This window comes from Anthonomus grandis, chromosome 15 (assembly GCF_022605725.1).
Source record: "Anthonomus grandis grandis chromosome 15, icAntGran1.3, whole genome shotgun sequence".
NCBI classification, from domain to species: Eukaryota; Metazoa; Arthropoda; class Insecta; order Coleoptera; family Curculionidae; genus Anthonomus; species Anthonomus grandis.
In genome coordinates, this window is record NC_065560.1 from 22,052,883 (window position 1) to 22,066,621 (window position 13,739).

A 13,739-nucleotide genomic window follows, 5' to 3' on the forward strand; every position below is an offset into this window, starting at 1 on the left:
AATTGGATATTTTTGGTGAAAATAATTATGTTTAGCTAAGTAAGGCACTATCTATTTTATAGATTCACTGTTTTTCAGAATTTATATGCACTCGGAACACTTTTATTTACGCCGTTTTACGGAGCAACATTTCACGCCTTATATATCGACTACGAACTTTAAGTTAAATGTCAATTCTTTGAAAAAGTCTTCGTCAATACTAAAACATTTTAATTTTGTTGCTACATCACTGTCCTACACCAAACAGATCATTGACTACTTGAAAATCTCTGGAATTTGTTAAATAAAACACCGTTAGAAACTTGGTTGCAATATTATATTATTAATGACAGATCGGGAATTAAATATATAATGTAATAAATGACAGTAAATTTCTGTATGACAATAATACATACTATTCAGGCAAAGTTTAAAGGTGGAACAAATTGTTACTACTGAACTACATACTAGTATCCATGGGAATACTATTCCAGTCTGTATTAAACGGTTCTTAGCCTCCTACATAACCTCTATGTGGATCGTCAGTAGTAAAATTCCCAATTATAAGTCGTGATTTCACCTTTAAACCTTACTAATACGAACGAGTAAAGCATATTATTGTAACTAAGAATGCAAATGCCAAATCGCCTATAATGATATTTTAGTCCCAATAAAACGGGACAGGCCTAAAAAAATAAAATAATATTGAGGATATTGCAGAAGGTCTAGAACGAACGCTCTGTTTCAAATAAATTACATAGATGTACACGACAATAATGAAATGAACTAATTGGTTGCACATTGCACCCGTTGACCCCCGGGGCTGTGCATCTCCTCGTCTTCGTCATACGCGTTCTTATGTTGTCGTCTTCTCGCTTCCTGTTCCGGATCGAAGTCTTCCAAGACGCACTCTTCCGCACCGTCAGGGATCATCACTTCTTCGCGTGGAGGGAGGCAATTTTCCAACTCTGGAATCAGTTCTGGGGCGATGGTTTTCGGGAACTGAACCCAAAACTGGACGATAAGACGTCCCTTTTCGAATGGGTTCTTGTATCTTGGCATACCTGAAACATAACGTAAAATATATTATATATTCATACCGTAAATAACATTTATTAGAAATTTAATAACAGAACGTAAAAATGTTCCTAAATTACATCAAATATTTTTTACTCGTTTTTTTTAAAAATAATCAACTCTATATGAATCGATTATTTCTGAAAGGGCCTAAGTGCCGTTTCGGCCATTTTGTTTTTAATATGCTACAATAAATTTTGAGCCAAATCCTAGCGTTTGGTGCAGAAAAGAACGGTTTAGTGCAGAAAGGACCTAAGTAAACTAACTTAGCCCCTTTAAGAAATAAATAATAAAATGTGTGTCGTGCTGTATTTGACCTTGCGCTCTGTTTTGTTTGAAATGCAAGCCTCGTGTGTCGAAATATTTTTAGTGATTTACTGCCTCGGATACTTGTGCATTTAAGAGTAATATAATCGCATTTTTGCGGCAATATGTCTAGTTCGGACGAAAATAGAAGCACTGAAAGTGAAGAGGAGCTATCTCAATCAGATAATCTTAGAAAAAGACGCCGAGGTGTGAGAAATGATGATAATTATCAAAGAAATTTAATCAAAAAAGCTAGAATCATTGGTACTGCGTATAAAGATTATAAAGGCAAAATGGTTGCTGCCAGGCAAATCAAAGGTGCTTGCCAGTAAGTTTAATAAAAGTTATATATTGAATAGCCTAGGTATATAGATAAGTTATTTTTAGATGTAAAATGCAGTGTTTTAATAAGCTAAACGATGAGCAAAAGCAAATAGTGTTTAGGAATTTCTACAAAATGCAAAACAAGGATGAACAGGATATATATCTTCAAGGTCTGACACATCAGAAAAATGTGGCAAACCGAAGAAGTCAGAAAAATGAAAACAGTAAAGTAAGGGAAGTATCTTTTGATAATTTTATTCGCGTTGGGGAACTCAGAGTAAAAGTATGTTGTAAGGCTTTTTTAAATTTGCATTCTGTACCTGAAAAAAGAATCAAGAGAATAAAATCATTGATTAAAAATAATGTGACTCCCAGAGATAAACGTGGCAAAAATATTAAACGAGCAATGCCGGAAGATCAAAACATATTAATTCGTCAGCACATTGAAAGCTATCCAGTAAAAGAAAGTCACTATTCGGGAAAAAAATATAAATATCTAGATAGTAGACTTAATATAAAAATTATGTACGAAATGTTTAGATCCAAGTATCCTGAAACGAAAATTAAATACAGCTATTATTATACACTTTTTCGCCAAAAATTTTATTTTGAAATCTGGGCGTCCTCAAATAGACACATGCGTAAAATGTGTAAGTCCCTCTTTAGGAGATGTCTCAAAAAAAGTGGCTGTTGCTAAATTGTTGGTACACAAAAAGAGGGCCAAGAAGTTTTAAACGAAGCTAAAGAATACTATTAAAGAGTGTCACGATAGGGACGACGTGGTAGGGCTAGCATTTGACTATATGCAAAATGTTCATCTACCACATATACCTAGTAAGTCTTCTATAAGACCCAACTAACGATTAATGTATTTTGCATACATAATCTTAAAACAGAAAATTCTTTTTTTTATATTTATCACGAGGGACAGGCCAATAAGGGTCCTAATGAAGTATGCACCTTTTTGCTTGATTATATAAAAAATAACATACCACCCAGCATAAAAGAGTTAAAACTTTTTTGTGACAACTGCCCTGGGCAAAATAAGAACCACATTATTATAAGATTATGTTTGGCCCTTACTGATATGAGGCGCTTCAATAAAATTGAGCATTATTTTCCGATTAGAGGTCACTCCTTTTTGCCCTGTGACAGGGATTTTGGTGTCATAAAAAGATACTTTTAAAACTAGTGAGATTCTTCTCAAAAAAGAAATGTTCCTTGATCTCAAAAAACTTCTTTTGCAATTTCGACCTTTAATCATTATGTATATAGCTCTGAAACTTCAGGTTATGTAAGGGCATGGGAATATATTAAGAGCATTTTTGGTGTTAATCACTTCTATTTGGCTTTACCAAAACACAACAGCCAATTTAGTATTGAATGGCCCAAAATACCAGCATATCCTGAAGACATGGTGCCAATTTTGGAAACAAAAATAGCCCATTTGCAAAACCTTAATTAATGGGTACCAGAAAATAAGCACGAATTTTACGTCCACATAATAAATTCCTGGAAAACCAAGAAATCCAAAGCTAAATAACCTGAACCATCTTAATAGAACTGAAACCATGGTTTTTTCAATTTTGTTTTAAACTTTGTAAGAATGTTTTATTTCTATTTTTTATATGTATTATATTATTTAATTTTGATTAAATGTATGTATTTTTGTAGCTGTTTTTCACAATAAAATTACCATATTAGGGGATTGTATAAAAACCTATAAAAGTAAATTTGTTTTATAAAATGTATATAAAAAGGACCTAAGTTAATTTTTTTGAAAAAAACTGTCTAATAAAGAAAATCCAAAATTCTACATTGATTTCATTAATTTACACCTTTAACCGAACCATACTAATAAAAAAACGAATAATCAATTTAAAATATCAAGAGGTTAAAAAATAAACATTTTTCTGTTTTTCTTAAAACTTCTTAATATCACTTAGTCCTTTTAAGAAATAATTGATTCATATATTACTCTATCATAAACAACACAGACAATTTTTTTATTTCATTTTTTGATTTGTTGTATTTTGGCTCTAATTCTATTTTTTAAGTCTTCTAAACTTTCAAGTTTATCAAAATACACTTTAGATTTTAGATAGCCCCCATAGATAAAAATCCAATAGGGTTAAATCTGGCAAGCTTACTGACCATTCAATAAAAGCCCCCCTTCCAATTCATCTATTGGGGAAAATGTTGGTAAGGTAATCTCGTACTGTTCGCGAATAGTGTAAGGGGAGGGAAGGGGCCATCCTGTTGGAACTATATCGAATCTGCCGTTATAAATGGGTTTTCACCATTTAGATAAAGTGCAATTAAACTAGGTACTATCTGATTTTGAAGCAACTCTAAATATTTTTCAGAGGTAAGTGCGCCCTCAATAAAATAGGGACCCACGATTGACGTGCCCACAATTCCTGTCCACGCGTTTAAATTCTCGGGAAATTGTGTGTGACTTTCCATATAGTGTGGATTTTTTGGTACCCAATAACAAAAATGTTGCCTATTTACAGAACCATTTTAAAAAAAAATCTTGCCTCGTCGGAAAAAAAAATTATGCTTGAAAATTATGGGTTTGCATTACATTTATTCATCATTATTTCGCAAAACGCGCCTTTTAAACTTTGCAACTGCACTTGACATTTACGGAAAGTAATTCATACTGTTTCCATGCGATTAAATGGTGACAAGGTGTCAACGATCAAATATACCTGTTAAAAAACTATGAAAAAACATATTTGAATATGCCCAAATCACCCAAACAGTTGCAAATTTATTAATATTGTTAGTTTAGGTATAAGACATGGTATATAAAATATACTTAAAATTCTATGCAGGATTCAAAAATGGAATAAAAAAGGAGATTCTTCTTTCTTGCTACCCTGGCCCGTATGTCCTGGCTTTTTAAAAAATTTCTTATGGTTATAATCACTAGCCAAACTTTTCACTAAGTCTGTAGCACTCATCTGCGAGTTTTCCTTCGCTTTTCTAAGCATTTCTTGTTTCTCTCGAATGGTCAGTTTACTTTTTCTTCCTCTCGCTAGCAATATTTTTGTTGGATAAGTCGTTTCATATTTTTTTATAATATATTAACTGTTGTGAAAATTTGCGACCTATTTTTAAATTTACTAATGCTCTTTACGACAAACAATAACAAATTATGCGCTATGATGTTTTACACTGTACTTCCGGACTAGCTTGTACTGCTCTTGCCGGTCTTTTAAATAGATCCTTTGTCGAGATTAGGCGCCATCTTTTTATAATTCTGGGTCGCATCTAGGTGCTTGGACTTGTGACTCACTCGGAGAATAGGAACCGACTGGTCGGATTAAGGTTTGGTTGCTTACATTTATGAGGTCTGGGTGTAATGTTATTGGACGCGAGCCTGCGGAGCAGACCACGCCCTCTCAGACCTCGGAACTTTTGGCTGGTGAGAAAAGGTCGGGTGGAGGTGTGAACGTATCAATCTAGCGGTGTTTTGGATGGTGTTTGGGTTTTTGACGTTTGGTTTGGGTTTTGTGGGTTATAGTAGATAGAACGGATGGGATTTAGGATTTGAGCACCCACGAAGCAAATGAACCGACACTGTGGGGACTTAGATCTCGGCTCCTAGTAATAGCTTAAACGCCGGGTTTGAGTTTAATTTCTCGAGTTTTGCCATCAGGGTGTCGATTTTTTTTTTCAACATCCCTTCAGGCAAACTTAGATTTAAGAAGCTCGTGTTATTGATTGAAAACTCGGGACGTTTCATATGCGATTTTGTAGTGCCATCCTTTGGCTCCGCCCTCCTGGTATTAGAGTCCGTGTTGGTCTTTCTCAAGGTCTCGGCGAAGCTTTTTTGTTTGTTTATGTTTTTTATATTCGGATTTTTTGGGCAGCGCCAATAGCTCGCCGGATGGTCGCCACCGCAATTGCAACACTCTGCCGGTGTTGCTCTGTCATTTTCACAATCTGAGTAGTGGTGTTCGCCCTTACATTTGTGGCAACGCGGCTTTGCGTTGCAATTGCTCATGACGTGTCCGTATTCTTGGCAGCGATGACACTGCCCAATTTGCTTCCTGTTTTCTATTGTGTGAGTCCTTAAGCGCTCAACACGGACTCTAATATTTAATATGCTTTCAATCTCGAACACGGCCTCCTGCTCTTTAGGGACGAGGAACCTGATGAGGTCCGTGGGTCTTCGGCGACCTGGGCCGGTTTTAAACCAACCCAGTTCCTCAGGCTCGGACCCCATTATTCTAAGTTCCTCCTCCACTTCTTCTAGTTTGAAATTTTGATCCAGTCCTTTCAGTATAACATTCAATTTTCTGTCCTCTGCAAGGAAGAAGGAATGGAATTCCATTAGTAGTTCTGTAAGTGCTCTATGATCTTTGGGTGTTTTGGGGAAGAGCGCTAATCCCAATCTATCTTTTTGAACTTTTGTAATGTTAATTTTATTTTCACAAAATAATTTATATTTTGTGACCCAGTTTTTCGTGTCTCATAACACTACCTTGGGTACTTTGTTTGTGTTGGGATCAGCACTCTTTCCTTTTCCCGCTAAGGAAAGGTTGTTAAAGGGCATGTATAATGGGTCTCTTTTGAGAGTGGGATTTACAATGGGGATTTGGATAGGGTTTGGGTCTGCCAATGTTGAAGGGGCTGACTCCCTGTTTGTTTTTTTCTCAGGGTTAACCGGTCCCGAGGCCGGCATGTCACCGTCTTGTGAAGGCGGGGACATGCCCGCGTCTTCCCTGGTTCGTTTCTTTTTTTGTTCGCTTGGGTTTTTGTCGCTAACCAGCCCCCCCTGCGCCGTGTGGCGCTCTTCGAGCTTGGCGTTTTGTTAATAAGGGCTTTGATTTGCTTGAACTGTGTGCTAAATATCCGTAGGATTTATATTTTTACTTGGATTACCGAACAGATGGAGTGGTCACGTGATCGTTCTGCGCCGGAGGTGTGGCCTAGAGGCTCAATAGGGCTCATGACTTGGGGTTTTATTTAATTTTATTAGTCGAGCGGCTTTAAATCGTTTTGGTTGAATTTTCTGATATTCGAATCTTCGCAATATTGAAAAGTTGAGATTGTGTTTATTTTTTTGTTAATTTGTTTGTTAACAAATAATGGCTGACGCGCCACGTACACCCCCATTGTCACCCCCCAAGAAAAGAGTATGAAAACATTTGACCATTGCTGAAAAGGAAGTGATTATGAACATATATAAAACATGTGATAACGAGCATCCAGCATACAACAAAGTGCAAAAAGTCCACTTTACAGCAGAAGCAGCAGGTAATAAATATTTTTAATATACAGTGTGTCCCAGGATGAGTGAATTTATACGTGAAAATTACAAAAAATGTTGTGGTTAAAATTTGACCGTCTGGCATCCAGCCCTGCATGATTAAAAAATAAAATTTAGCATATTATTATTTTTTTTAAATCATGCTTGCCTTGATACGAACATTTTTTAAATTTTATAAGTAGGTAAAGTGGAGGGTAAAGTAGTAATTCTAGGCAAGATATAAAAAAAGTTTATAAGAAAAGGTTGTTTAGAATGCAAAATTATGCCCGAATACCGCATTTCATAGCCATAGACCTAATTTAATTTTTACGTTTTGTGTACCAATGAATTTTACTTTACGATTACTTAAAAGGATTACCTATCCCTTTTCGGTAAACCCCAATATATTAGCATAACAAAATGCTTAAAAGGGATTATTATATCATTACAACCTCAAAATCGGTTTGGACCCATTTTACAGGCGACCATATTATATTTAAAAAAAAGCTGCTTACAAAGTAAAGCTGTACGGTAAAATAATTTAAAATAAGTAGGCATAATTCTTCTCGTCTAAATCTGCCTAGGTTGCATCGATAGGCGGTATATATTTCGCACACATCATTTACTCCGACTTTAGCAACCAAAAGAAAAGATAAGAAAATTCCATTGACATTATTATTGCAAATTGCTAATGGGACGAATAATTTCGCTCGTCGAGATTTTATCAGATTATCTCATTTCTTTTAAAGCTTTTAAACAAGTTAAAAAAAAAAGCTGTATATTTATTTTTTGGGAAAGTGCCTACATATGCAGTGACTTGCTTTTAAATTTTTACTTAAGTGCGAGGTAGTATTCTTGTATTACCTATAAAAAATTGGGGTGAACGAATAATAAATCTCCCGACTGTATTTCAATAATCTGACGATTTGAGCGTGGCGTAAGGAAGTGGGCGAGTCACAAAGTTATAAAAAAAAAACCTAATTTTAAAATACTCGAGCGTGATTGATCCTTTTTTTATTTTGAAGGAAATCCTTTAAGAATTATGGAAAAAATATTATCTGACGATTTTCATGGGGCAATGTAGCTAAAACTATAAATATAGCGTTGAGTGTACAGCTACTGAAAATTGTATTTCCCACTCCGCGTCGCCCTTTCCTTCTCGCACTTTCTCTATCTCTCCCTCTTCATCCCCACTCTATCGTCTGCCGCCATTTCAGCTGATCAGAATAATACGGGTTTGACGCTCTGATTTGTTTGTTATATCAAAACGATTATGTTAATTTAATGCAGTAAGTTTTATATGCATTACAATAATGAGTAATGTAAGTGTGAAACGTGTTATCTCTGGAGAACGAACAAAAAAAAAATCTAGAAGCCTAGGAAGATACCGTCATAACACCTGACATTTTATGAGATATAAATTTACATTCAAGTACGTTATCCTTTTAATAGTACAATATAAAATAAATAAAAAAGTATAAAGTTCATAACCATCTTTACTTACAGAAACACGAGATGCCGACGAAATTTATCAAGTGTACAACAACTTTATAGAGGAATCCAGGGAGGATTAAGATTAAAATACTTATTTTTAATATTTTTCTATCTAGTTTTTATCAATAAATGATAGAGTTATACAAATAACTGTATAATGTTTAATTACATTAAATAATAATTTTTTTAATTGTCAGTTTAACAATGTACCTCCATATAATTGTTAGATTATCGTTTAGAACGACCAGGACATTAAGTGCTGTAGTATGACGAGTAAGTGTGACGCGCCGAGCATTTCAAGGTCGCATTTTTTTACATCTTCAAAAATCAGTCATGACTTTTGGTCCAGTCGAAATCGTCAGACATTTGAATAAGACACTTTTTTGAGGTCACTTAACGTCCCCTTTGAATATCTGACACGCTCGAATAACGTTTTTTTCTTTTCTATCTCTTTTTACAACAACCGTTCACGCTCCACTCCTCGTTAGATTAAATGATTTTCAAAAAGGAACAATAACAAAATCATGTAATATTGCACCCCCAAACATTGATGCACCATCATTGTTGAAAATTGTTGAAAACGAATAAAAATCCGATGGAGATTCACAAAATCATTTCTGTGGAACGTACAATCATTATTAGTGAAGGGCACACATTTTAAAAAAATCTCGTTTCTTGCTGTTTTATTTTGTTCCTTGATGTAGTTGTGCATGAGAGGAATCATATTTGTTTGGTACTCTAGGTGGAGCCATATCCTCCAAAGTGGCCCTACAGAGTGGGGCTAAACAGTATAATCATCAGTCCTCCCAGGAGAGTTGGCAACAAGAGATTTGCCCTGGTGGAATGACACTTTGGACCGTCTCAAAAAAGACGCCAGAAGGTCGCACCACCGCGCTCTCAAGGGGGAAACTCAAGAAAAGCTGAAAAAGCCATAGAGAACAAGGAAATAGCACTTGCTCTTTTCTTTGACGTGGAAGGAGCATTTGATAAGGCAAAAACATATACTATCTGCCAAGCCCTCCTGACTAGGGACGCTTCGGCTCATCTTGTCAGGTGGGTCAAAACGGCGCTAGAAGACCGGAAGATCAGTGCTACACTAGGAGACTGTCGTGTCGAGATCAGGGTGAAGGGCCCTGCCCACACCTTTGGTGCCTGGTGATCGACAGTCTTCTCAGGAAGCTAGAACTTGACGGATTCTATGCACAAGCATACGCGGACGACGGACTAGTGATGGTCACGGGTATATTCGTGAACACAGTTTGTGAGCGGATGCAAGTCGCTTGCGGAATAGTGGAACAGACACTGTGGGAGGCATATTAACATCCTTTACAGACGATCTCGAGCACTATTATGAGATAATGCGCTCTTATTGGTTGAATATTTTAGATGTTATGCTATTTTCGTTCGTCGCGCATTTACCGATTTGTGTTTGTTGTTTGATTGCATCAGCCGGCAGTTGACAGCTGATAAATATTTCCATTTGTTTATTGTTTCGTTTTGGTTTTAAGTTTAGAATTTATGCAATAATATTTTAGAATAAAAATTAATAACTATGTTTGTACAAACAATTGGTGATAGTTCTTTGCCAGTGGAATATAAGAACGTTATACTGTGCAAAGACGTAAACAAGGTTCAAATTCGGAGCAATTTAAAAACCATGAGCGATATAGGTAACTGGGTTTACCTCTTTGGAAGAAATTCAAATACACAATGGAACTCTAGATCATCTTGTCCAGAGAGGAAAAAAATTGTTTGTTCGTAAGTATTTAATAATAGGCAGAATAAAAAAAATGGAGTAACTCGGGGAAGTAAACATTTGCCATCAGGAAAAAGGTTTAAAAGCGAAAGAGAAAACAAAACAAAACGTAGAAGAAATTTAGGTAATCAGCCCAATGCGACATCGCATGGATTTAACCATTAGATCGTATATTTGTACAAAACAAAATTGGAAAATCAACCAGTTTTCTAACTTTTAGTTTAGTATTAATTTAGTTAATACTGTAAGCGACGAATAATTATCGACATAGTGGCAACGTCGTACCACATACGCGGAGGGAGGCCACCGTCGCCGCCGCCTGTCAGCGCCATTAGATAAATTGTTAAAATTTGACAAGATGTCATTTCAACCGCACCTTAAGAGCTACATTAACTATAAATATTTATACATTTAATATAAATACCCTGTAGAGTGTTTTGTCCAACTTCTTTTAAAATAATCATTTATTGTATTTTTTTATGTAACTCGACTTATTAATGAAAATAAAATATTTTTTTAGCATTATTCTTTCTATCAGTTTTTCGTCCAAAATGTTTGATTTTTGAAAAAAAAAACAGAGTTTGGAGAGCTTTAGCTTTATTATTTATTAGTTAATTAAATACCCTGTACACAGGGCTTAAACCCAAAAAATAGTCTAAAACATTATCATTATTATTTATATTATACATATATTACACATATTATTATTATTTGTTATAAATAATAGACATATTATGTCGAAATATTTTTGAAATACTTTTGCAAGATTCATTTATTGATCTGAACAAATTATATACATTTGCCTTTATAAATAGCCATAGTCTTTTTATTGTACTGGCCGTAGCTTTAGCAAGCGATAGAAGTGATGCCGTTACCCGCGAGGTCAAATTCAACCAATAAGAGCGAGTTATTTCATGATAGTGCTGGTCGTCTGTAAAGGATGTTAATATGCTGTCGGGAGACAGGGCTGTCGGTCAACCCTCTTTACTAAGAGGCGGAATTTGACAGGCTTTAAACCTCCCATTATGTCTCAGGCTCGCCTAACTTTGAGGCAGCAGGTCAAATACTTGGGAGTCATTTTAGACAGCAAGCTCACATTTAAAACTCACGTAGAGCAAGCAGTAAATAAGGCAACGGCCCTAATATGGCAATTACGGCGAACAATAGGTACAAGATGGGGTCTAAAACCCTGCAGTCATACGACCGAGGATCTCGTACGAATCCGTGGTATGGTGGCCAGCCGTATTGAAGGTCATCAACGCCCTAAAGCTGACCAGACTGAAAAGACTGATCTGCTTCGGAATTTGCGGCACCACTAAATATTCTTCTTGGGCTACCGGAGCTCCCAGTCTGGATTAAGAGGAAACCCATGGTGCATAGAAGGATGAAGGATAGTGGAGGGTGGCGCAATATTCACTTAGGACAAGGCCATATGACGATTGCTCTCAGGATGTGTAAGAACATACCAATTCTTACATCCAGATGACCTACAGAAAGTGGCAAACTAAGGTTAAAGAAGGGGTTTCAAGTCGAAAGGTCCGACAAGGGAAGAATAGTCGGCGAACCAAATTAATGAGTCAAATGGTTTCCAGGCCTGGTACACAGATGGATCAAGAATAAAGAGCACCAATTCGGACGGAGCCGGAGTGTACAAGATTGCAACAAACACAGGGGAATCCTTTCCGCTAAGGAAACACACCACAGTTTTCCAAGCGGAGTTGTTTGCTATACTTGAAGAAGCAAACAAATGAGAGGCATTGAAAGGTAACGGGGGGGATTTGTATCAACTCATCTAAGTAGATGCAAATCCCCCCGTTACTATATGACTATCAAGTCAAGCTGCCCTTAAAGCAATTCAGAAACCCAGAGCCAGCTCGGCGCTAGTCTAGGAATGCAGAGACGCATTGGAAAGGCTTGCAGCACACAGGGAAGTGAGACTGAGGTGGGTCCCAGGATACCAGGGTGTTGAGGGCAATGAGCGGGCCCGACAAGGTTCCGTTAACTCCTTCGTAGGCGCCGAACCTTGTCTCGGTGTTAGCAAAAAACAAATCTCCCAGGCATTTAATAATTGGGCCTAGGAAAAACAAGATTAGAGGACAGAAGGTTGTAGACAGGCCAAGGAAATGATACCAGACTAGGACGGCTCTAAAGCAAGGCGACTGCTAACAAAGACCCGACAGAGCCAAGACTCGGTGGGAATCCTGACTGGGGACAACAGTCTAAACCGGCATCTACACCTTCTTGGTATAAGAGAAAGCCCACTCTGTCCGAATTGCAGTACAGAGGAAGAAATTTCATACCACACACTAGGTATCTGTGATAGGTGTAGTCGTCTGAGAAGGAAAACTTTCGGAGCAACGACACTCCAACGGGAAGATCTTAAAGATCTGGACTGGGACGCGCAAGCCTTTATTAAAAGGACGGGCCGACTCAGTGAAGACCGCGCATGGGGAGTGTAGGCGTAGGGGTGGGTGATTCTGGGGTTGGCGAAAAGGGACTGCTCAGGCCTACTTGCCGATCTACTCCCCCATCATTACTACTACTAAAAGGTGTTCGAAATAGATTGAACACAGTTCTGATTCCATAAAATATCTATTAATTGTTCTCCGTCGTAAGTGTCATAATGCATATGAAAAATATGTGTCACTCTTCCTTTAAGAACAAATTTTGAGAAAACGGTTTAAGATGAAGGCAAACTTGTTAGTATCAAATTGAAGATCATAGAATACTCTATCAAAACGCGTTACTAGACACAGGGTGTTCTATTTTTAAAAAAATAGCGTAAAATTGAATTGAAAATATAATTATTTGAGTAACGATTTTGATCACTCTGTATAAAAAAAAATAAATTTTGGAATTTCATAAGATAAAATGAACTTAGCCAAGGACTCTACATAAATTAAAAAAAATAAAAACGTCAGTGTAGTCAAATACTACAATTTAAGTGAAACATTGATTTTCGTGAAAATTTCTTTAAATTGTTAATAAACTAGGCAACGTCGCATTTTAGAGAAAAACTGTTTTAGGGTTAACGAAGGAGTCACATAAAATTCCCATTTCGGGAAAAAAATTGGTGGTTCCATTAAAAAAAAATTCAAATTATTTACCACGCTTTTTTGGGACACCCTGTATCAAGCAAACTAATTTTAACACGTTAAGCGCCAGCAAAAAAAAATTGCAATTTTCAATTTTGGACTAACCATAAATTTTGAAAGATATCATGATAATAAATACCTTAACATTAGTAATTGTTGAATTATTGACACGTTTTTATAAATATTGACAGTTATTGACAGTTGGTCCCATGGGACCAACGCGGTCTGGCGAATAGTGATGCGAAGAGTCCGGATTAATCGTCCGTTCAATCCGAATATCAAATTAGTCCGAATCAATCCGGATATCTAAATCGTCCGGATACACGCCGCCCGTTCGTCGACAATGAAATAAAAGCTTGCACGAAGTGACACGAAGTTCCACGTTCCACCGGCTAAGAGAATCCGAATTAAATCGTCCGGACAGATAACCCGGCAATCGGCAATA

The 13,739-nt window shown here is 36.6% G+C and overlaps 1 protein-coding gene across 1 annotated transcript in view; it reads right to left on the reverse strand.

Moving 5' to 3' along the window:
* Positions 1–302: 302 nt before the first annotated feature.
* Positions 303–13,739, reverse strand: part of LOC126744874 (dnaJ homolog subfamily A member 1) — a 36,386-nt gene continuing 22,949 nt past the window's right edge. The window contains exon 5 of the mRNA XM_050452440.1: positions 303–1,043. Coding sequence (XP_050308397.1) covers positions 766–1,043 — 278 coding nt within the window. The 3' untranslated portion in view covers positions 303–765. The remainder of the gene's footprint in view (positions 1,044–13,739) is intronic.